At 41.0% G+C, this 24,779-nt stretch overlaps 2 protein-coding genes across 3 annotated transcripts in view; one reads left to right on the top strand and one right to left on the bottom strand.

Moving 5' to 3' along the window:
- Positions 1-711: 711 nt before the first annotated feature.
- On the bottom strand, positions 712-1,280 carry LOC133061218 (DNA-directed RNA polymerase III subunit RPC9-like). The gene has a single exon (XM_061149205.1). It carries the CDS (start codon positions 1,195-1,197, stop codon positions 751-753), a length of 447 nt encoding a protein of 148 aa, XP_061005188.1. The 5' UTR covers positions 1,198-1,280; the 3' UTR covers positions 712-750.
- An 11,833-nt stretch (positions 1,281-13,113) lies between these two features.
- The window catches only part of LOC133061810 (adhesion G protein-coupled receptor E2-like), a 46,960-nt gene continuing 35,294 nt past the window's right edge, over positions 13,114-24,779 (top strand). Inside the window, exons 1-8 of one of the 2 annotated variants that reach the window (XM_061150023.1) lie at positions 13,114-13,249; positions 16,351-16,404; positions 16,932-17,051; positions 19,945-20,091; positions 21,494-21,547; positions 21,838-21,972; positions 24,380-24,426; positions 24,516-24,593. In XM_061150023.1, the coding sequence (XP_061006006.1) occupies positions 13,183-13,249; positions 16,351-16,404; positions 16,932-17,051; positions 19,945-20,091; positions 21,494-21,547; positions 21,838-21,972; positions 24,380-24,426; positions 24,516-24,593 (702 nt within the window). In that variant the 5' untranslated portion in view covers positions 13,114-13,182. The remainder of the gene's footprint in view (positions 13,250-16,350; positions 16,405-16,931; positions 17,052-19,944; positions 20,092-21,493; positions 21,548-21,837; positions 21,973-24,379; positions 24,427-24,515; positions 24,594-24,779) is intronic. The other variant, XM_061150024.1, reaches the window with a different exon arrangement.

A 24,779-nucleotide genomic window follows, 5' to 3' on the forward strand; every position in this document is an offset into this window, starting at 1 on the left:
ATGCCATCCAGCCATGTCATCCTCTGTCATTCCCTTCTCCTCCTGACCCCAATCCCTCCCAGCAACAGGGTCTTTTCCAATGAGTCAACACTTCACATGAGGTGGCCAAAGTACTGGAATTTCAGCTTCAACATCAGTCCTTCCAATGAACACCCAGGACTGAGCTCCTTTAGGATGAACTGGTTGGATCTCCTTACAGTCCAAGGGACTCTCAAGAGTCTTCTCCAACACCACAGTTTAAAAGCATCAATTCTTTAGCACTCAGCTATCTTCACAGCCCAACTCTCATATCCATACATGACTACTGGGAAAACCATAGCCTTGACTAGACAGAACTTTGTTGGCAAAGTAATGTCTCTTCTTTTTATTTTTATTTTATTTTTATTTATTTTTTATTTTTTTAAAGCCAAGGCAAGTATTTTACCAGCTGTGTACAGAGACCTTCCCACAACCATGGCAAAGGCCACAGAAGAAATATTTTTACCACTGAGAGTTCCACAGTCATTGTCCTTTTTGACTCACTCCCCTTCTCTTTAGCTCTCTGCCCTGACCATCTCAGCAAGTCCACCATGTTTGTTCTCCCAGAGGCACAAGGATTTCTTTTAAGATTATTTTTGTGGTTTACCCAACTAACCGGGAAATGAGGCCTGTTGGGATAGAAGGTAAAATCAAATAAACAATCCTCTGAATGTCTGGGAAATGGCTGCTGGGCCTTCAACTTCAGGAGACACTCGGGCCAGCTGTGCTCTTCTATGCGGGGTCCTCCTCATCCATCGCCACATCGTTGCTGGTATTCTGCTGCTGCTCGGCCTCTGGCCCCGCAGGGAGGATGCTTGTGACCGTGTGGAGCAGAGCTTCGATCTGCTCCTCTGTCAGCCGTTCCTCACTCTCCTCCACCATCAGCTGGATCTCAACAGCAGTCACAGGCCTGTGATTCAGCAGCTGAAACTTTTCAGCTTTGGTCAACTTGTGGCTTTTCATTGCTGTCAGAAATTCTCTCACAATCTCAGGACTCTGGTGCCTACATGGTGTTTTTGATATGTATTTTAATGTTTCATACGTGATAGTATTCAAGTTCTGTTGCCCAGAACTGTGTTTATTCTTTCCACTTTCTTTACGCTGCTCTTTCAAATCAGTTAGTAACTGGAACACCTCATAGTTACTGAGCAGCGCAGCATTGGCATCCTTCACTTCCATATCGCCTCCGCCTCTTCTCCTCGGGTCACCAGCACAGGCCAAGCTCCCGGCCGCCTCGCCGCGGCTCCCGGCTCCACGCCGAACGCCCTCTGTCTCTTCTTTTTAATATGCTGTCTAGGTTGGTCATAACTTTCCTTCCAAGGAGTAAGAGTCTTTTAATTTCATGGCTGCAATCACCATCTGCAGTGATTTTGGAACCCAGAAAAATAAAAGTCAGCTGCTATTTCCACTGTCTCTCCATCTATTTGCCATGAAGTGATAGGACCAGATGCCATGATCTTAGTTTTCTGAATGTTGGGCTTTAAGCCAACTTTTTCACTCTCCTCTTTCACTTTCATCAAGAGGTTCTTTAGCTCTTCTTCACTCTCTGCCATAAGGGTGGTGTCATCTGCATATCTGAGGTCATTGATATTTCTCCCGGCAATCTTGATTCCAACTTGTGCTTCATCCAGCCTAGCATTTCTCATGATGTACTCTGCATATAAGTTAAATAATCAGGGTGACTATATACAGCCTTGATGTATTCCTTTTCCTATTTGGAACCAGTCTGTTGTTCCATGTCCAGTTCTAACTGTTGCTTCCTGACCTGCATACAGGTTTCTCAAGAGGCAGGTCAGGTGGTCTGGTATGCACATCTCTTTCAGAATTTTCCACAGTTTATTGTGATCCACCCAGTCAAAGGCTTTGGCATAGTCAATAAAGCAGAAGTAGAGGTTTTTCTGGAACTCTCTTGCTTTCTCGATGATCCAGCGGATGTTGGCAATTTGATCTCTGGTTCCTCTGCCTTTTCTAAAACCACCTTGAACATCTGGAAGTTCACAGTTCACGTATTGCTGAAGCCTGGCTTGGAGAATTTTGAGCATTACTTTACTAGTGTGTGAGATGAGTGCAATTGTGCAGTAGTTTGAGCATTCTTTGGCATTGCCTTTCTTTGGGGTTGGAATGAAAACTGACATTTTCCAGTCCTGTGGCAACTGCTGAATTTTCAAAATTTGCCAGCATATTGAGTGCAACACTTTCACAGCATCGTGTTTCAGGATTTGAAATAGCTCAACTGGAATTCCATCACATCCACTAGCTTTGTTGTAGTGATGTTTCTAAGGCCCATTTGACTTCACATTCCAGAATGACTGACTCTAGGTGAGTGATTATACCATCGTGATTATCTGGGTCATGAAGATGTTTTTTTGTACTGTTCTTCTGTGTATTCTTGCCACCTCTTCTTAATATCTTCTGCTTCAGTTAGGTCCATACCATTTCTGTCTTTTATTGAACCCATCTTTGCATGAAATATACATAGTTGAGTGTAAAAAAGGCAACTTGAAATACAATGGGCATAGTATTATTAAGTTAATTCTTAGAGAGAGTAAAATATTCTATTTTTTCCGGTGCAAGGGAAAGAGCCTAAGTTTGGGGCAGCGATTAGAGGCATGGTAACTTCTGTAATGTCTGAGATGTTTCAGCAAGATATATTTTACTAATGTGATTAACAGGTTATGTGTTTAAAAGCAGAGGCATTACTTTGCCAACAAATGTCTGTCTAGTCAAAGCTCTGGGTTTTCCAGCAGTCATGTAGGGATGTGAGAAATCAACCAAAAAGAAGGCTGAGTGCCAAAGAATTGATGCTTTCAAACTGTGGTGCTGGGGAAGACTCCTGAGAGTCCCTTGGACAGCAAGGAGATCAAACCAGTCAATCCTAAAGGAAATCAAACCTGAATATTCAATGGAAGATCTGATGCTGAAGCTGAAACTTCAGTACTTTTGCCACCTGATGCGAAGAGCCAAATCATTGGAAAAGACCCTGGTACTGGGAAAGGTTGAAGGCAAATGGAGAAGAGATCAGCAGAGGGCAAGGTGCTTAGGTAACATTACTGACTCAGTGGACATGAATCTGAACAAAATCCAGGAGACAGTGGAGGACAGGGAAGCCTGGCATGAAGCAGTCAATGGGGTTGCAAAGAGTCAGACACAACTTAGCAACTGAATGACAACAGCAAGTTTTGTCTTGAGTTTACAAGAAAGAATACACATCCTAGTCATAAAAAATAAGAATTCTGCTGAGGGCACTAGGATAGAGACAGTGTTCAAGAAGCACAATTTCTCAATTCTAGTAAGTTATTTAAAATTACAACATAAGCACTTAGTGCCTGTGTGAAGTGAAACTGTTAGTCACTCATCATATCCAATTCTTTGGGACCTCATGTATGTAGCCCACCAGGCTCTTCTGTCCAAGGGATTCTCCAGGCAAGAATACTGGAGTGTGTGGCCATGCCCTTCTCCAGGGATCTTCCCAAACCAGGAATCAAACCCATGTCTCCTTAATTGCAGGCAGGTTTCTTACTGTCTGAGCCACCAAGGCAGCACCAGTGCTTGTGTGCTTCACAATAAATAGAGTATAAAGAATAAGAGAGAACTTCTGAGTGTTTGGATAAATAACTCAAGTGTTCTCAGTGACTACTGGTGTTTTGAAAGAACGAGCAAAGAGAAATGCAAAAAAAAAAAAAAGAAGAAGAAGAAGAATAGAATACTAAAATTTATAAGAAAGAGCAGTAGACTGGGAACACAGACATCTCTGGGGAACCAGGTCTTATCTGTCTGGTTGTGGGGAGCCACAATCCTCACCTAAGTGTGGGAGTCATGATGCTCTGAGTGGTGGGGGAACCATAAGATAATGTTACTGAAAGGAGGGTGTGGGGTCCGGCTGCTCACCACTCAAAAGCCAATAAACAGGCCAGGATGGTAGAAAGGAAAATTTGCTTTATTTCTGCTGGCAACTGTGTGGGGGGGAGGGTGACAGACACCTGTCCAAAGACCGACACCCCTCTCTCGACAATCAGGAGGTAAGGCTTTTATAGACAGATTGTGGGGGTGGGGTGCTACATGCAGTCATCTCTAACAGTCATCTCCAGATTGATTGGTTATCACTGGTCTGACCAACATCATCTTGAATGTTTTAGGTACAGTTCATCTTCAGCTCCAGGGTCCAATTTTTCCCATTTCTTTGTGGTCACTTCTCAGAATTGTGGCAGCTCAAGTCTTGGGTACAGTGTGGTCATCATGTCGCTAACTTCTCCATCTAGAGTTTTAGTATCTATAAGACAGCTCCCAGGATATGGTTCAGAATATTATCTATAGCCCTTGAGAAAGAACTAAAGGTCTTTGACTACGCTTAATGACTACATCATTATAATTTAGTCTCGTTTGACTGTTTTCCATTGTTTTATCACTTCTCATTTCTCTGATTAAACTTATTCTTTGACTAAAGTTTTCCACAGGCAAAAGAAAAGCAGAGGACATGGGGGTTGGGGGAGGTGGGGTGCGGCAAGGACCATAGAGTTCTGCTCCATTTCAATAAGAGTGTCCATAGGATCATCCTCTCCCTGCTCCTTAAGAGGAATACTCTGCTGAGCCATTCAACTTTTCCTGCCTCCCAGTACTGAAGTCCTATATTCTACAGTTGATCATGGTCCTTATCTTTTGCATATCTCGGTAATGGCTCAAGGATTTCACAACGAGGTATGGGGTCTTTGCCCTCCTCCACTTTAAGTATCATGTTCATGTACATATCAAATAATCAATCTGCACCCACTTCAAATGTGCAATTCTCCTTTAAAACTAAAATATTTACTAACAAGGCAGAGTTAAATCAGAGTTCAATTATAATAAGAAAATACATAGTGCTAGAAGGCATATATACTTAAAAGGAATATTTTTATGTGAAAAATGCTAGTCACATAATCCTACATATAGTTTGAAACAATATTTTAATAATATATAGATACATAAATCCATGTAGATTAATATTTATAAGATTAATGGGTTATTGCAAAGTTTAAATCCTAAGTGCCTTCATAAGTGAGAAAGAAAATGCATGTCCACTTGTGTTTTGGACAGGCCAGCTGTGGGTAAGGGAAATTTTTTTGTATTTTGCTGTATCAGTACATATATAACTTCTTTGAAGAGAATATTCATATATTGTGATACAACAAAAATTATAATTGCTATCAAAGAAAAAGTAACACATGTATGAATAATTTTCCACTTCTCAGTTTAATGTGTTCATGTCTAACTTACATGGTATTTCTTCTTCAGACTATGGTGGTGGTTTACAATTTTTCTCTTGGTGTATTTGTATTTTCCATACCAGTTGCTGCTTGCAATCTCTGTTCCTGGAATCCATTATTTTCCACAGGACATACATTCTTTGGATGTGGGATAAGGAGAAAGAGTAAATCAAACCCAGTCACCCCTAATATGCTACTTTCACCTCACTGCTTGAAAATTTCTAGCTGCTTCCTGAAGCAGACAGTACAAAGCACTTTTCTCAACAAGCAAACCCCATGGAAACAAGCCTTCATCCACTCCTCCAAAAAGAACCCTACAAAACAATGTCTCCCAGGAGTGATCCCAGATTCATCTCCTACCACACTCGTAACTTTTCCTAGCTGGGAAATTCATTCTGTACTGAATACAGTTTGAGCAATGTCCCAGCCCTTTGCTGTGTGTTTCCCCTTGAATTATTTCATATCATATATCTTAGCTTCCTCAGTTCAGTTCCCTCTCATTATCATCCCCGAATCGTCTCTGCTGCCACTCCAGATTTCCCTGTCTAACTCCTTCAGGACATGATCCTCTTTGCTTGATCAATCTTTCATATTCTCTCATCAAGACTCCTCAACCACAGACTGTCAATCTGGGTGATCAATTTAGACCCACAGCAGTCTCTCTCATTATGTGACACTCAGTTTGCTTTCAGGCTCTACAGTCGTCCAATTTTCACATCCACCAAGAGTAGATGTACTCTCAGCATCTCCAATGTTCAAGTCCTAGATTCTTGAGTCATGCTCCTGGATTTACACACACACAAGGTTTCAATTCCCCTTATTCTCATGTTTCCATTGACAGGAAGTCATGGTATGTGGTTTCCAGTCTACTCTAGTCACAAACTTCTGGTTTCCAGATCTCTGAGAATACCAACAGAAAAGAAAAGAGGTGAATCTTAGCAAAGGTCCTTTTTTATCTATCAGACAATAGGAAGTCTCTGCTCTAAATGCTTCTAAAGCAGGGAGCTCAAGGAGAAGATCGGTTCATTGCAGCACTGTAAGAAGAAAACACAAGCTACTCAAATGAACTATTAATAAACTATAGCAAAATGAAAAGTCATCTCAATTTTAAGGAGTGCTGGTCCACAGACCCAAAGACTTCTACCTATGTTGACAAGGAAAAATTTCCTTGTACGCTGTAAAGAATGGTCAAGTTTTTGGGTGATTTTCAGTAAATGCTTCATAGTTCCAAAAGTATATATTTATTAATATTTGAATATTTAGGGAATATTTTATAACTGTCAAGGTTAAAATATAGACTCTATGTATACCAGAAAAAACTATAGTTTTGTGATAGTAGATAATAACTATGAAAGGGAGACAAGATCAGGGTAGGAATCGATCATACATGTCTTGTGTTTTGGGTTTATTTTTTCAACCAATATTTATTCATGTTGTCCTTGTTATCAATTTTTTTTCAATTTAAATAATGTAAGAATATAGCTACTGAAAAGCACCATCTAACACATGACATACATCAACTCTGTGTGCTCTGCCAAATTCCTTATGCATAGAGAATATCTGATACCTTTTCTTAAAATGCAATTTATAACTCAATAACCATTGAACTTTTACCAGTAAGGAAGCAGGACTTATTGTGGTGCAACCGCATGGAGAACTATTAAATGTTCATCTCAAAATATTTGAACACTGATACTTGAGTTGTCTCACAAATCTTTATCCCACCTCCAAACTCACACAAGTGTGATTAAAAAAGAAAGATACAAGTGCTTGAATGAAATACACAAAAGAGTCTTTATTTGCAGAGGGTAAGTTGTCTATCAAAGAAACTTCAGAGAGTTTATTGAAAAATATTAAGTTCTACATCTATAGCAAGATCAACTTGTAAAGTGCAATGTTTTTTTCTATCAAAAGAAAAAACCATTTTAAAATGATATAGGGAAATTGTTTGAAATTTAAGAATAATACTAGGAACAATCTTCCAAGAATGCACGAAGTTCTTAGGCAGAAAACTGGAAAGTATAATTGAAAGAAATCATAAGCTACATAGGCTGTTATACTGGAGGGGTTGGGAAATCTTAGTTTTATAAGGAATCTATTACCTCCAAATTAATCTACAGAGCCAGTTCAATCAAAATCAAAGTCCCAAGACATTTTTTATGGGCCTTACTAATGTTTATATAGTATAAAAAATGTGAAAAAGGAAATTGCACAGTTCTAAAGAATGACATTTATAAATTGCTATTTCTTACCCTTTGCTTTGCCTTGGTCAAGCTTGAAACAAGTGCTTCTCTTTTTCCTACAGGTCTCTGAACTAAGTTTATCCACAAGCCTGAGTAAGAACCAAAATAAAGTAGAACATGCCTTCATTTTTAACTTCTCCTGGAAAATGGCTGACCACATTAAAATCAATTTCCTGTCACAAACTGAGGATAATTTCCCCTTACTTGTCCAGCTCCCCCTTCCAAAAATTAAGTTTATCTCTGCCTGTTTCCTCCTTTACACTATCAAAGAATTTTTTTTTTCAGTATGATTTTGAGATCCTCACAGATTTCTGAGATCAGAGCACTCTCTGAAAGTCTATTCTTATCCAACCAGATTCACACATTTAACAGGAAATACAGAAATTTGCTTCGTAGCACTTATAAAAACAAAACTAAAAGCATTTTAACTGTGTTACTGGTCTGGAAATGGGAAAATGGATTCATGAAACAGAATAACAAATACACCATGTATAGAAATTTAATGTTCAGTAGATATGGTATTTCAAATCAATGTATGAAAGATGGCATGTGAAGTCAGGAAAGTCACAATAAATCACATCAAGATAGCAGGTTATTTATTCAGGAAAAATTATTGAATAAACAAATTCCAAGTATACTAACAATCTACCAAATAAACATTGGAAGATGAAGAACAATGCCCTAGTCATGGCTAAAGCAAAATCCACATAGTAAATAATTGAAAACTAGACCAAAATAAAAGTTTGTAATGACATAGCTGTCAATTTCATCTTACTTCAGTTGTAATGAGAATGATGTTTACCCTGTTTACTATCAACATGAGCACAGACATGCAGCATCATCAAATGAGCCTGATGTTCACAGATACTCCTGCCCAGAGAGGTTAGAAAATGTTCAGTGAACAGGGTGTGCAAGTCATCTCAGACCCATTGCACAGCATTCAACTTTTTGATGGGTGCATCCTCAGTATCTGGCTTTCCTGCCAACATAGTTACTTATTCCAATCCCTGGAGGCAGCTGTGAGCTAGACAGGGCCATCAGCAGTCAAATCCCAGTTTAGAAGGAGTGACTTGACTGTATCTAGTTAATAATGTCTTTGTTCTTCAGGTTCCTGGGGCTTCTACTATGGGTAGGAGACCAGCTGAATTCAGAGAGAATACAACTGTGACTTATACACATATTTTCATTTAAAAATCTGCATTTGAAAGGAGTAACTTCACCCTAATTTCTGTGTTCAAACCCCACTTGTTGTTACTTAGCTTGCTTTTCTTCATTCTTTTATCCCAGTGAAAATGGATGATCTTGCTCTTAGTCTCAGCTTTCCCTTTACTAAGAATATTCTTAGGGGCTTAAAATTATTGACACTGCTGCTTCCAGCATAGCTGCCTCTCAAATTAAAGTGAATATCTTCTCTTTTTTGTTTACCCTTCTCCAGAAATAAAATAGGTAACAGGTTTTCAGGGGGGGTGGGGAATATGGTAACAAAAGACTCCACAATCAGAGTTTAAAGATGTGATACCATTAAAAACTTTGCATTTTGTTTTTTCAAAACAAAGATACACACACACATCATGCACATGTATATATTCTTAACAACTTAAGTAAATACAATGAATAAAATAGTTTGCAAGAGATATGAGTATATAATTCACAGAGTACCATGAAAATACAAAAATATGTGAAAATTTCAACTACACTGGTAATCAAAGAAATACAAATTTTTCTGAGATTAAAGTAAATTGTTTATCCATCAAATTGGGGAAGTTGAAAGCATTTGATAATGTATAATTTCAAGATTCCTAAGTCTCTTAATGTTTAAATGCCAACCTTACAGAATCTTACAAATGTAAAGTTGAAAGTTCCTTTACAAATTATCTAGACTGATTCTTTACAAATTATATACTTTCATTCTATTCAGGAAAAAGAAAAACCTATGCCTCCTTCAGAGACAGTGACTCATAAGCTTGAAGTTTTGACATTTTTGTATGCACAGATATGTCAGATCAGTTTCTTTCTCTCCCTTAGTTCTTGTCTCATCATAACAAAGATTTGAAATGACAAAATAATCACAGTTTTTGTGATTTCTCAGCTCTTGCCTCCTCATAGCAAGGATTTGGGACAATAGCCTAGTTATAGCTCAAGTAGCCAGGATTTATTACGGAAACAGCAGATAGCTCAGCCTCAAGGTTATTGTCTCATCAACAGACTAGTTACAGCTCATATAGGCTAGTTAGAGTGCAAGACAGCAGCAGGCAGTAGACAGTACACCCTCAATATGGTACAGCAGGCTGACCCCACAGGAGAGATTTGATCTCTCTTGTCTTCCCTTTGTATACTTTCTGTCTCATCCTCCTGGAGTCTGATTGGTTCAGCCTTACGCAAAATAGAACTTGTACCCACCACCAATCAAGAAAGGGAATGCAAAAAGGCATATGCTCAAGACCAATAAGGGAATGGAACGTGTTCTGGGCATGTTTTCTTACCAGAGGCTCTCACTCTAGTCTTCAGCTTCCTCTTTTAAAGGCTTTTTCTTTGTTTGCCCTCTGCATGGCTTTTCCTAGCCACCATCTTGGACTCTCCTTTCCATTCTAATGACCTAATATAAAATGAATTAACTTCCTAACATTTTTAAGTTCCTATATCTTAGTCTTCTATTAATTTCATTCTAAGTGAGATAATGGAGAAGGCAATGACAGCCCTCTCCAGTATTCTTGCCTGGAAAATCCCATGGACGGAGGAGCCTGGTAGGCTGCAGTCCATGAGGTCTTGAAGAGTCGGACACGACTGAGCGACTTCATTTTCACTTTTCACTTTCATGCATTGGAGAAGGAAATGGCAACCCACTCCAGTGTTCTTGCCTGGAAAATCCCAGGGACGGAGGAGCCTGGTAGGCTGCTATCTATGGGGTCACACAGAGTCGGACACAACTGAAGCGACTTAGCAGCAAGTGAGATCAATGATGGACTAGTACATATGTCACTTAAACCAACTGACAACAAAACTTTTTATATTAAAAATGAAAAAAAGTATGGCAGCAAGAGTGTTAATTTCATATAGGAAGTTGACCCTATCCTATAGCACCAATGGCACTTTGAGTGTCATTAAATACAAGAGTTATAGAATTTATCACAATGTAAGATATATATACTCTACAACCCAAGATTAGAACCACATAATGTCTCTTCTAAGGAAAATATCAAATGTTCTTATGGTACTTTTGAGATATTCACTGCAGCATTATTGTATGGGCATAAAAATAGAGAATGGAAAAATATAATTTCTTCATATTGTAAAATCTGGATGCATGCAACAGCAGCAGAAAAGAAAAATGTGGATTTACATGCAATGACATGAAAGAACTCCCCAAGAACTACTGCTGGCTAAAGAAACTTTAAAGACAAAGTTCTTAGCATGAAAAACCTTATTTGAAGCACAATGACATCCAAAGTATGTATAAACATCTTATCTATCAGACAAACATAAGACTCTAAAAGATTTAGAGAAGCAAGATAGGACAAAAAACAAGTTTGTAAATATAGAGAAGAGAGGTCAGAGAGGGGAAGTGGGTGAAGGATATAAAAAGGTACAAGCATCCAGTTATAAAATAAGTCATGTAGATATAACGTGCAACAAAGCAACAATAGCTAATAATATTGTATTGCAAGGTTTCTAACAAAGTAAACCTTTTTTTTTTTTTTTAATGTTCCATTCAAAATTTAATGATTCTTCTAAATCAGTCTTATCCATTGACAGTAATCACGGTGAGAGGCCCTCTCTCCCTTTCTCTCTCTCTCTCTCCATACTCCCCAGATTAAACAATCAGGAAATTTATTATCTTACATACTGGGAAGTTCTGAGGTCAAACAAACTTCAGTGTTGGGTGATTCAGCTGATCAACAATGTCATCAAGGTCCATTTTTCTGCTCTGCCTTTCTGACTGGACTGGTGCCCCTTTTCAGACTGCTGAATGGAGCCATTCCAGAATTGCATCCAGAAATTGCAATGCCCTGAAAGAAAAGGGATGCCAGGGTTTTTTCTTAGGAAGGAGGAATCTTACTAGAAGCCCCACAGCTTTTGGTCCTCATTGCAAGAATGGAGTCACCAATCCATTCTGAAACCAACCTCTGACTGGGGATGGGGCACCATAGCTGTTTATGGTCAAACAGACTGTACCTTAGAAATGGGGGGATGGTGGTGGTAGTCATCGTTGTTCATAACTGGAGCTCTTGGACCCTGAGGACAAAGAAAATAAATGTGAGGGACATCAAAGAACACCTGCCTGTGAGTTAACTTGCCTAATTGAGTTGAATTTTTTTGTCGAGTTAATAATTGCATTGGCCAAAGAGTTGAAAGTTCCCATCACAAGCAAAAACAATTTGCAACTGTGTGGTGATGGATGTTAATGAATTATTTCGGTAATCATTTGGCAATATATACAAATATCAAATAATCCTGTTTCACATTTGAAACTCATATCATATTGTGTGCCCCATTCATGTTGGGGAGGTTTTCTTATACATAGTATCACACCTTCGGAGAGTGAAAAAGTTGGCTTAAAGCTCAACATTCAGAAAACTAAGATCATGGCATCCAATTCCATCACTCATGGCAGATAGATGGGGAAACAGTGGAAACAGTGGTTGACTTTACTTTTCTGGGCTCCAAAATCACTGCAGATGGTGACTGCAGCCATGAAATTAAAAGACACTTAATCCTTGGAAGGAAAGTTATGACCAACCTAGACAGCATATTAAAGAAGAGACATTCCTTTGTCAACAAAGGTACATCTAGTCAAGGCTATGGTTTTTCCAGTGGTCATGTATGGATGTGAGAGTTGGACTATAAAGAAAGCTGAGCACCAAAGAATTGGTGCTTTTGAGCTGTGGTGTTGGAGAAGACTCTTGAGAGTCCCTTGGACTGTAAGAGGATCCAACCAGCCCATCCTAAAGGAGCTCAGTCCTGGGTGTTCATTGGAAGGACTGATGTTGAAGCTGAAACTCCAATACTTTGGCCTCCTGGTGCAAAGAGCTGACTCATTGGAAAAGACCCTGATGCTGGGAAAGATTGAGGGCAAGAGGAGAAGGGGACGACAGAGGATGAGATAGTTGGATGACATCATCAACTCACAGGACATGGGTTTGGGTGGGCTCCGGGAGTTGGTGATGGACAAGGAGGCCTGGCGTGCTACGGTTCATGGGATCACAGAGAATTGGACACGACTGAGTGACTGAACTGAACTGAACTGATACCAAAAAGATTCAAAAACCACCTTCAGTGAGTATTTCAGTACAAATACTATGTGAAAGTCGCTCAGTCATGTCCCACTCTTTGTGACCCCATGGACTATGCAGTTCATGGAATTCTCCAGGCCAGAATACTGGAGTAGATAGCCTTTCCCTTCTCCAGTGGATCTTCCCGACCCATGAATCGAACCGGGGTCTCCTACATTGCAGGCAGATTCTTTACCAGCTGAACCACAAGGGAAACCCAAATACTAATTCAGTATAAATACCATGAATATAGTTTAAAAATAGAACTGCAGTTTCTAAGAAGCTAATCATAGGGCAGATTAAAAGGGAAGAAAGAATCCAGATCAGCATTTTCCTCAGTTAGCTTCTTCAAAATGCAAGTGACACTTAAAACAAGAAGTCTTTTCAACACGCACAGACCAAGATCAGATGTCTTCCGTGGCTGGGCTTGCTGGTCTCTACATCATGAAAAACGGCTATCTAAGGTTGCTTCCAGGTGTGTAGAATTATAACACGGGGTATAGAAAAATAAAGCTGTTTGGGGACTCTATCCAGTCTGTGAATATTCTCTTCTTTCTTTCATCCTTGATATTTAATTTGCTTTCCTACTATCTCTATAAGGGATAGAAAAGTAGAAATTTTAAGGATATTAGCACATTGATAGTAAGTTCCAAAGGAGAAAACTGGTGAAACTTACTTCTAGGCAAATTGGGGACTTAAAGATTTCTCATTTTACCACCTGTATTAGTCCAGGTTTCCCTGAGAAACAGAATTCACTGGAATGTTTATAGAGAAGGAAGAAGAAAGGGATTTATTGAAGGATCTTGTTCATGGGACTGCGGAGGTTGGAAAGTTCAGAATCTATAGGACAGGGAGGCAGGCTGGAAACCCTGGGAGGACCTAATGCTGCTTCTCAAGTCCAAATGCAATTCTGGAAGAATTCTCTTCCTCAGTGAGGTCAGTCTTTTTACTCTAAGATTTTCAACTGTTTGAAAAAGGATCACATATATAATGGAGAGTAATCTGCTTTACTCAAAGTCTATTGATTTAAATGGGTGTGTGCATGCATGTTTAGTCACAAAGTCGTCTCAGATTCTTTGGGACCCGATGGGCTGTAATCCACCAAGCTTCTCTGTACTTGGGATTTCCCAGACAAAAATACTGGAGCAAATTGCTAATTTCTTCTCCAGGGGATCTTCCCAGCCCAGGGATTGAGCCTGCATCTCCTGCTAGGCAGGCGAATTCTTTACCACTAAGTGACCTGGGGAGCCCTGATTTAAATGTAAATCTCATTTTTAAAAGCAGAGCAAAACTCTGCAGCAGCATCTAGACTAGTGTCTGACAAAATATCTGGGTACTATGGCTGAGACAAGTCTGATAAACTTTTTTTTTTTTTTTTCCCAGAAGAGTGGAAAACCAACCTATTTGAAAATTCTAATGGCATAAGAAAAACACCATTACTTAGTCTATAGGCTTTATGTGGGATGGAATGATTTGAAGGAAATCACTCCAGTATTCTTGCCTGGAAAATTTCATGGACAGAGAAGCCTAGTGGGCTGCAGCCTATGTGGAGGCAAAGAATCAGACACAACTGAGCAACTAACAATTTCAATAGTGATTTGGTGAAAAAACAGTATCAGGAAGGTCAGCTTAATTCTGATGAATCTGTATTTTCTTCACTGTTTAGAATAATAACTGTTACCTAGTAAGTCAAGTGTTCCTTATATGTTGTCCTCGTTGCTTGTAAATTGTTTCCTGGTTTTTATTAGAATGGCCATATTTCTTATATTCTGATATGTGGAACATGACTTTTCTTAATGCTGAGCACATCTGGGGAAAATTCTGTGCAGACTCACAGATCATAAAAAAATATTCATAGGATTCACTGCCTCACATGGATAAGATGACAGACTCTAATATGTGGTCCACATATTGCCTATAAGAGTAAATTTTATCTTTGCACCCATAGTTTTCTTTTTTATTCACTTTTTAAAAACTTTTATTTTGTATTGGAGTGTAGCCAATTAGGGGCTTCCCAGGTAGCACAGATGGTAAAGAACCTGCCTACCAATGCAGGAGACATAGTGAGATGTGGGTTTGATCCCTGGGTCAAGAAGATCCCCTAGAGAACGGAATGGCAACCCACTTCTGTATCTTTGTCTGGAGAATTTCATGGACAAAGGAGCCTGGCAGGCTTCAGTCCATGGGGTTGCAAAGAGTAAGACATGGCTGAGCAATTAACACACACTCATGTCCAGTTCATAATGTTGTGATAGCTTCAGGTGAATACTGAAGGGACTTGGCCATGCATGCACATGTATCCATTCTCCCCCAAACTCCCTCCCATCCAGATTGCCACATAACATTGAGCAGAGTTCCCTGTGCTGTGCAGTAGGTCCTTGTTAATTATACATTTTAAATATAACAGTGTGTACAGGTCCATCCCCAGCTCCCTAACTATCCCCTCCCTCCATTCTTCCCCCCTGGCAACCATAAGTTCATTCTCTATGTCTATGAGACTCTTTCTGTTTTGCAAGTAAGTTAATTTGTATTATTTCTGTTTAGATTCCACATATAAGGGTTCTTTTCATAACAGAAAACTTGATCAGTAACTCATTTTCTCAGGCCAAACTGGGAGATCAAGAAAAAAGGCTGTGCTCTTGATACACTATAGCAGGACCAGGAGTTCACTTGGAAGGAACCATAGAAGTCATTGGACTTCTCTCGTGGCTCAGATGGTAAAGAATCTGCTGAAATGCAGGAGACCCAGATTTGATCCCTGGGTGGGGAAGATCCCCTGGAGAAAGGAATGGCTACCTACTCCAGTATTCTTGTCTGGAGAATTCCATGGACAGAAGAGTCACCTGGTGAGCTAAAGTCCTTGGGGTCACAAAGAGTCAGACATGACTGAGCCACTAACTCTTTCAGTTTCATAGAATTTATTGGTGCTATATGTGGAGAGGCCATTTAACAAAGTGATAGTGAGTCTACCTTAGTTCTTCTACCTTAGAAGTTGCCTTAGTTCTTACTTCTCACATGCTCTAAACTCCCTGTCTCCTGATTCCAGGGCTCCATGCCCGGCTGATGTAATTGTGAGCTAGTGCTCCAACTCAGGGTTGTTTCACTTCTACTACCCAAACTCATCTGTGTCAGGAATGTTAAATGTGAAGAGAGATCCTGAAAGAGAAATCTTCAGAGCAGATTTCTGCCATTGTCAGAGAACGAAGAACCTAGGTACACCAATCTAAAGAACTTTCTCCTCTACAATTTAACACTTCCACTGGAAGAGATTGGAATTTCAAAGATGTGTTGCTGACATCATCTGTTGGTCTATATATTGCCTGTCCTTTACCTGTAGCACCTGATTCTCCATGAGGACTGTGTCCATTGCTGACTGACTCCTCAGGGAGATCCAAGACTTGGAGGTGAAAAGCTGAGTTCTTGATTCTGAGTACAGTACAGGAGAATATGAGATGCCACTGGAAAACTGAAGGATACAGGGCCCAGAAGCACATCCCCAGGAGGCAAAGGCTATGGGGAGAGGGGGTGAAATTGAGTGTGACTCTACTCTGTCATATTTCTGTTTCTCTGCCCCAGTTTTCTTGATTCTGCTGATTTTGCCATCGGAATCCACATCCTTGAACAAGAAACGTAAGTCTGCTCAGCCATTAGTGACATAAGCTGTGGAGCATATGCTGGGGTCTGTGTCCTCTTACCAACAAAGGAAGAAGAAAGTAGGCTTATCCTGAATGTAATGTTCAGACACAGTTTTCTGAATGTAAGAGAAGCTATTCCTCCCCACCCCAACATGCTCAGAAGTTTTTGTCTCTTCCTATTCCAAGAGAGGGCTTTCCAGGTGACTCAGTGGTAAAGAATGTGCCTGCCAATGCAGGAGACACAGGTTTAATTCCTGAATCATGAAGATCCCCTGGAGGAGGAAAATGGCAACTCACTCCAGCATTCTTGCCTGGATAATCCCCTGGAGCCTGGTGGGCTAAAGTCCATGGGGTCACAAATAGTCAAACATGACTTAGTGTCTAAACAACAAAAACTTCCAGTGGAAGTCACCCCATCCATTCCTTCCCTTCCTCTACTACTAGACCACCAGCTTGAAGCAGGCTTTGTTCATCCTTGACCTTCTGACTGAGTCTCCATCCCCACTGCTTCTTCCCTCACAGCCTGTGCTTGGTGGTGTGATCCAAACCCTCCATGTGTCAACACCGATGCCTGCCGCTGCATTCCAGGATTCAGTTCTGCATCTGAGGACAGCTCCACCAGCCCCTTGAAGAGTTGCCATGGTACAGAGCCTTGGGGTGGTGGAAATGCTCAGACAGATTTGGGAGTAGCATTCAGCTCTGAAGGCAGCTCAGATGCACTTTGTTGAGAAAAAGAAAGGAGACACTTCAAGAAAGCATGAAGGAAGTGGGCAGTCCCAGAGGGGCTGCAAATTTAATTGACACAAAAATGGAAAAAAGTCCTTTCCTCCACTTCATCATTAACACTTGTTCTTTCTTGTCTTTTTGATAATAGTTATTCTAATAAGTGTGAGGTGATATCTGATTCTGGTTTTGATTTCCTTTTCGTTAATGATTGGTGATGTTGAACACATTTTCATGTACCTGTTTGCCATTTGGTAGTCTTCTTTGGGAAAATGTCTATTCAGGTCATCTACCCATTTTTTTACTCAATCATTTTGTTTGGTTCTTTTTTTGCTATTGAGTCATATGAGTTCTTTATATATTTTGGATATTAACCCCTTATTTATGTATGATTTGTAAATTAGTATCTGATATTATAGATTTTCTTTTCATTTTGGGGATAGATCCTTTTGCTGTACAGTCTTCCCTGATAGCTCAGTTGGTAAAGAATCTGCCTGCAATGCAAGAGACCCTGGTTCAATTCCTGGGTCGGGAAGATCCTCTGGAGAAGGGATAGGCTACCCACTCCAAAATTCTTGGGCTTCTCTTGTGACTCAGCTGGTAAAGAATCTGCCTGCAATTTGGGAGACTTGGGTTCAATCCTTGGGTTGAGAAGGTCCCCTGGAGAAGGTAACAGCTACCCACTCCAGTATTCTAGCCTGGAGAATTCCATGGGTTGTATAGTCCATGGGATGGGACACGACTGAGTGATTTCACCTCATGTTGCTGTACAGAGCTGTGTAGTTTGATGGAGTCCCACCTCTCTAGTCTGTTTTTGTTGCTTTGTTTTTGCTGTCAAAAAAAAAAAAGTTATTACCAAGATCAATGTCAAGGATCTTATACAGTATGTTTTTTTCTATGTATTTTATTATTCAAGGTAACCTGATTTTTCTAATTAGCAAATTCAGGCCCGAAGAGATTGAGTGATGTCCAAAGTTATATAACTGATAAGGTAGTAGAAACCACGACCATGTCTAAAGGCAAGGAGTTTTTATTCTTCAAAAAAATAGAACCACAAAAGGAAATAATTAAACATAAAGCTAAGATGAAAACTTTTGTTATGGGCATTTTACTGCATAGTTTTTTAATGAGGTAAAAGAAAATTATATGATTTTTCATCAAGAAATATTCTTCATCTACTCAAAATAGTCTGAGTTATTGGTAATAAAATAAATTATTCCTAGCATATTTGAATCAATGAGTAAAAAAGAAAAAGCCTACAATATTCTAGAATACTAGACTTTTTTTTTTTTTACTTCTTCTCTGTTTTCTAAGTATCCATTTATTATTTAAAATTTGGGAGAAAGTAAATTTTATCAAAGAAAGGAAAAGATGATGTGATTACTGCACAGCCCTTACTTGACCCTGGAAGTATCCAAAAGATTCCTTTGTGAACTTGCATGTGTGTGTCTCAGGGAGATATGCAGACTCTTGAACATGGAGAGGAAATCTGGCTGATGCTGTAACTGAATTCCAACTCCTTCCTTGGACTACACTTGTCAGGTTGAGGAATCTCCCATCCTCATGTCTTCCCCTTCCAGTACTCATTCCAATATGCCCCCACTCCATACCTCCCTATCCCTCAGCCTTGTATATGGATCTCCAGCTATTGCCATCATCTGAGAGGAGGAAATCTCAGTGATCAGATGGTGGCCAAACAAGAATTCCTGAGCTATACATTCCTCTCCCTTCCATTCATATCCTTATGTTAATACTACCCACAACCTGGACCTGGGGTCTTAGAAGGGAATGTCAAGAGTCTAGATAAGAAATTTTGACCTGGGAAAGACCAGTTGTCTACCCTGACTGATCATGACCCTGTGAGTCTTTCCAGGCTCTAAACGTCTTTGGCCCCCTGAGTGGAAGAAGCTCATACATGTACAAGGGCCAAACATTCTATTCCTGCATTTTTACTAAGTTGCTGTTGTTCTTAGCATTGGTGTCCAGAACTTGCTCTATGGTTCCCTGACCTATTCCAAGGGGACCTGGCTCATGTGCACCTTTCCTCCTAAGTTTAGGAACAGGGAGAGGTAAAACACCAAAGAATACCTGCAGTGACTCAGCTGTGAGCTGCTTCCTCTTTCCCATGCATAACAGGCTCTGATAAAATGGGATTTCTACAGAAGTGGAGAGAGCAAATCTCCCCTAGAGACATCCTGGGGCATCTCGAGAAGTCTTAACATTGAGAGCTGGGGGAGTGCTTGATAAAATTGTGGGGTGTACTAGGGCTGCTATGACTAAAATGGAGGTGGAGGGGATCAATGGGTAGGAGCCTGATCACCTAGCCCTAACCTCAGCTGTAAATGATGGATATCACTCTGGACAATCCTCCAGCCATGACTGTCTCCATTTCCACAGCATCGTGGGAAGCCTTCAGTGTCATGATCACTCACACTTGTAATGACTGGAGCTTGCATGCGTGTCCCTGATGATGCAAACAGCAACCAAGAGGATGGTCTGGAACCAAGTCATTTTTTCTGTCCACCCCAAAAGGCCTGCAGCGGGAATGCAGACCTCCTTCCAGTCCCCATATGACACAGCAGAGTGTTTGAATCAAGGTGCATGCAGATCCAGTCAGAGAGCAGGGATGAGTAGAACAGTAAGCCAGCTTTCTGGAGCAACTGGTGCTAGTTCAGCCTAACCCTATAAGAGCTAATAAGGAGCTGAGTCAGTTCAGTCCTTGTGTCAAAATCAGGACAGAGGTGAGTGCCATGTGAATTCACAATGGAATTCATACCTTTGAGAGGTGACCTTTTGTCCTGTTGTGTTCCAGACATCAACAAGTGTGGACCATCATGGAAAGTGTCCTGTGGAATATATGTAGACTGCCAGAACTTTAACAACACATGGCGTCAATGCAGAAGAAACAGAACTCTTTCTCAAAAAGAGTTTGAGAATGAGTGTACTAACAAAACACTTGGTAAGAAGGAACCAATTTTTTTCATTTCCTCATTCATTAAGTTTGGCCACTTACTCCAGGCCACAGGTCTATTCTCAGCACCTACTGGTATCCCCTCTCTCTCCAAACCCCAAGGGTCAGAACCCCACACAGAGTGTCATTTCTGCAATATTTGATGTCCCCTTGACACTTGGCACCTTATTTTATCAAAATAAAGAGAGGAGTGGTATTCAAGACATTTCAGGAGTTGACATCCAGTGCAAGGAGTCCCAGGGCACTATCTGTATTCTTCATCATTAATTGCCAAGATGAGACCTTTCTCACCTGGATCCCATACAGGTTTGGGCAAGCTAGGGGTCCTTTCAGGCTCTCCTGGAATGATGGACCTGAGAACTCTGTCTAGAAATGTTGAGAGGGGGATATTCAAGGGTGGTCCCATCTTCCCCAGCCAGCCCTGCCCCTGGATAACCTTACCCAGTTCCTTGGCCAGTCAGCCTTTGTCTGTTTCACTATGCAAGTATCCACCATGCCCCTAACCAATAATTTCGACTAACGAGCCTATGGGAAACTTAAATGCCTGGAACCTGGGAGGATGTTATGTCAGAATGGGTGGGTGACATGAACCACACCACATATACTCAAAGTGGTTCCCATCTGGCACAGATGGAAAGGGAAAGTGTCACTGGGCTTCATTGTCCTAGCCCAACTCTCTACTTAGGAGGTCGACAAAGGCCCCACATTGACTCAGACCACTTGAGCCTTGTTCAGAAGGACCCCACAAGTTTGCATCCTTAGTTGGATGCCCAGGGCCAAGAAGACAGAAACACCAGCAACTCCTCATCCATCACCACCTGCCTCCTTCTTCAGCCACCCAGCCCTCACACAAAGCTGGCCTCACTCAGATGATGAGTCTTATCATTTCATTTCAGTTTGGAAAATGCCTTCCAGGGGTACAGGAAATGGACCCTCATAGCACCAAGCCTGCATGGCTGGACGTAGACCCACACTGTACCCCCAGTCTGGTCCCCAATGTCCAGGATCCTCTGGCCTGTCTGGCATCATCTTTATACTCCTCACCCCTTCCTGAAAGCTTATTGTGGGTCCTGACTCAGGAATGGGTCTTGGACCAGCTTCATGGAGCTAGAGTCTGAGCTAACATGGATGGGAGAGCACTATTCTTTCTACAAACGTGTAGAACATGAGGTTCCACAGAGGCTGTGTCTATCAGTGACTGATCCCTCGAGAAGCCCGAGAAATAGAGGGAAAGTGTTGATTCCTTGATTCCAAGTAAAGTACAAGAGCCTCAGGAATGTTGCTGAGAGTGAGCCAGAGACATCCAATAAGAAGGCAAAGGCTGTGGGGATAGTGGTTGCAATTAGAGCTCAACTCTCCCCTCTTTGTCATCTCTGTCTTTCTGCCGCAGAACTCAATCTACTACTGCTGAAGACAATGAAGAATGCAGTCCAGAAACTTAAAAGTAAGTCTGTGCACCCAGCTCCATTGGTGACATAAGCTGGCACTGGTGTACGCTGTGGTCTGGGTCCTCTCACCAATAAAATGGGGAAAGGAAGTTTATTCTGCAAAAGTATCCTCTAAGGATACTAACAGCTGTTACTCTTCCCCATTATGTCCAGAGTTTTCTGAGGCTTTTCACTTCTAGTGGCAGCCATTCAACACTTTCCTCCTCTCCTCTACTATTGGGTCTCTAGCATGCAGCTGACTTCCTCAGTTTCTTGGGTCTTCTGACCATGATCTTCATCCACACAGACTCTATCAAAACACGTTGTGCTCAGTGGTGCCCTCCAAACTCCAAATGTATTGATGCCAACACCTGTCACTGCATTCCAGGATTCACGTCTTCAACTGGGGAAGTCATCACCAGCCACTCAGAGACTTGTGATGGTACAGAGGCTTGGGGGTGGCATTAACTTGTGGGTGGCATATGCTGGGGGATGGTATATAGAGATTGTGGGAGGACACAATGGGACCTCCAGAGCCCTCAGTAATGGGAGCAGCACAGAAGTATTTTAACAAGAGTAACATAAAAGTAACAGCACAGGAAAGTATGAGGGGAGTGCATAATCTTGTTTTCATGATCAGTTGGGAGAGGGCTGAGAGCTGACAGAGCAGAGTTGGGCTACCTGGTGCAAAGCGTAGCTCGGACACAGGCTCTTTGACATTTAGGAAGCTGTTTTACCTTTCTGTGCATTATTTGCTTGTCTGTAAATCAGAGGTAGTCATCGTACCTACCCCATATGGATGAACTTAGATTTAATATTTACCTTAGTGAAGAAAAGCTAAAGTTTCAGTTCAGCTCATTTGCTCAGTCCTGTCTGACTCTGTGTGACCCCCATGAACCACAGCACACCAGGCCTCCCTGTCCATCACCAACTCCTGGAGTCCACCCAAACTGATATCCATTGAGTCAGTGATGCCATCCAACCGTCTCATCCTCTGTCATCCCCTTCTCCTCCTGCCCTCAATCTTTCCCAGAATCAGGGTCTTTTCAAATGAGTCAGTTCTTCACATCAAGTGGCCAAAGTATTGGAGTTTCAGCTTCAACATCAGTCCTTCCAGTGAATATTCAGGACTGAGCTACTTTAGGATGGACAGGTTGGATCTCCTTGCAGTCCAAAGGACTCTCAAGTCTTCTCCAACACCACAGTGCAAAAGCATCAATTCTTCTGCACTCAACTTTCTTTATAGTACAACTCTCACGTCCATACATGACTAGTAGAAAAACCATAGCCTTGACTAGACGGACCTTAGTGCAGAGAAAATTGTCAACACTTGAGAATTATTATTGTCATTCATACTGTTAAACTATTGTTATTTTTATGGAAAAAATAAATGGGGGAAATAAATGAACCAACAGAAGGAAAGAAACTCCCAGGAGGAAGCTCAGGCTCTCTCACTATCTCAAGCTCACCAGAAACTCCTCACTGACCATTGCGATTTCCCACATCAATCCTCACAGCAGACCCAGGATGCTAGCACACTTAGATTTTTTTTTCCCCCACCTTATCCCAGTTTGCCCAACCATCATATTTTATTCTAGGAGTTTTACTTTTTCAGGGCAGAATCTATTTTTCAATAATTATATTTGGGCCCAAAGAGCTTAAGTTATATATCCAAAGTCACACATTTAGTAGGATCATAGAACCAAGATGCAGATCTAAAACTTAGAGTTTATTTTCAACAATATAAGATCATAAGGGAAATTACATTGCTCAAAACATTTTTAAGATGGTAAATTTTATGTTTTATGAATTTTACCACAATACTAAAAAGTAGGGGAGAATTATATGGTTTTTACAAGAAATAGTCCTTGCCTACTGATAACAGTTTTTGATGGACATTTATTGCTACTGAAGAAAAATATTCCTAATATGTGCAATATGATGAGAAAAAAAATTTGAAGAAATTTCAAGGGATCTGTGTAATGGCCATAGGAGTGATTTTCTTTCTTTCTTTCTTTTTTTTTTTTTTTTCATGTTTTAAATTATCTTGTTTTCCAAGTATCCACGTGTTACTTAATATTTTTTATAAAAGTAAATTTTATCATCAAAAAAGTCTGTGACTGATGTTCAGTCTTTCTGACACTCTAGAGGTATTTCTAGAGTTTCCTTCATGCATTTGTATGTGTGTCTCATGAAGATTTGTAAACAGCTGAACATGGAGAAAAGATCTGGCTGCTAGTCCCAGCTCCTTCCTAGGAGCACCCTTGTCGTGTTGAGGAATTCCAAACCCTCATATCCTCCCCTCCTCACACCCCATTTCCACTATCCTGCACTCAATTCCATCTCATCTCATCAACCTTTAAGACAGGTCTCCAGTGACTGCCACCATCTAAGAAGACAGGAAGACGTCTCAATGCTCAGTTAGAGGTTGAACTTGAGTCTCTCAGTTGTGCATCCCTCCTACTTCTTGTTCTGTCTTACTGCAGACCCTCCACCTGGGTCTGGGGTCTCAGAAGGGAAACCCTTAGATCCAGAGATGAGGACCGTCATCTGGAGGGACTAGACAGCTGCCCTGACTCATCATGATGTTATGAGTCCTCTGAAGCCATAAAGTCTTTGTTTCCCTAATTGGAATATACAGTATCAAGCATTCTGTTCCTTCTTTTTGATTTGTTCTTATGTTCATGGTTCTTCTTAAACTGTTACTCTGAGTAACCAATATTCAGGGATTAATGTCTGGGATGGTACCCGGCCTGACCTGACCCCAGATCCCACTCACAACACACACACACACACACACACACACACATGCTCTCACCCCTAATGATCCATTGTACTGTTCCCTGCAGAGATCTCCATCCATACCTGGACCGCACCCTCAAGTATCAACAGCTCGGTGAGTGGCCAGCAGACAACACGTGGAAACCTTCCATATAGTCCACCTATCTCCCCCAAGTTCTAACCTCCTCATATTCCTCCTCCCAGACGCTCTCCTGCTTCTTCAACAGAGTCCAGAATCTTAGTGAAAACTTGGAGTCAGTCCCTGTCCAGGACACTATTCAGGTAAGGGTAGGACCCAGGGAGGCAGGTGTAGGCTTCCCACAGGTGCTCTGGGAAAATCTGGTCTGGGCAGAGATACCTCAACATAATGGTGCACTGCTCTGAGCCCCTGCCTCTCCCAGGGTGGATGGGAAGTGTGGACATGTGTAGTCACTGTTACACTCCCACGGGCACCTTCTAAAAACTTTT

Source organism: Dama dama, chromosome 9, assembly GCF_033118175.1.
Source record: "Dama dama isolate Ldn47 chromosome 9, ASM3311817v1, whole genome shotgun sequence".
NCBI classification, from domain to species: Eukaryota; Metazoa; Chordata; class Mammalia; order Artiodactyla; family Cervidae; genus Dama; species Dama dama.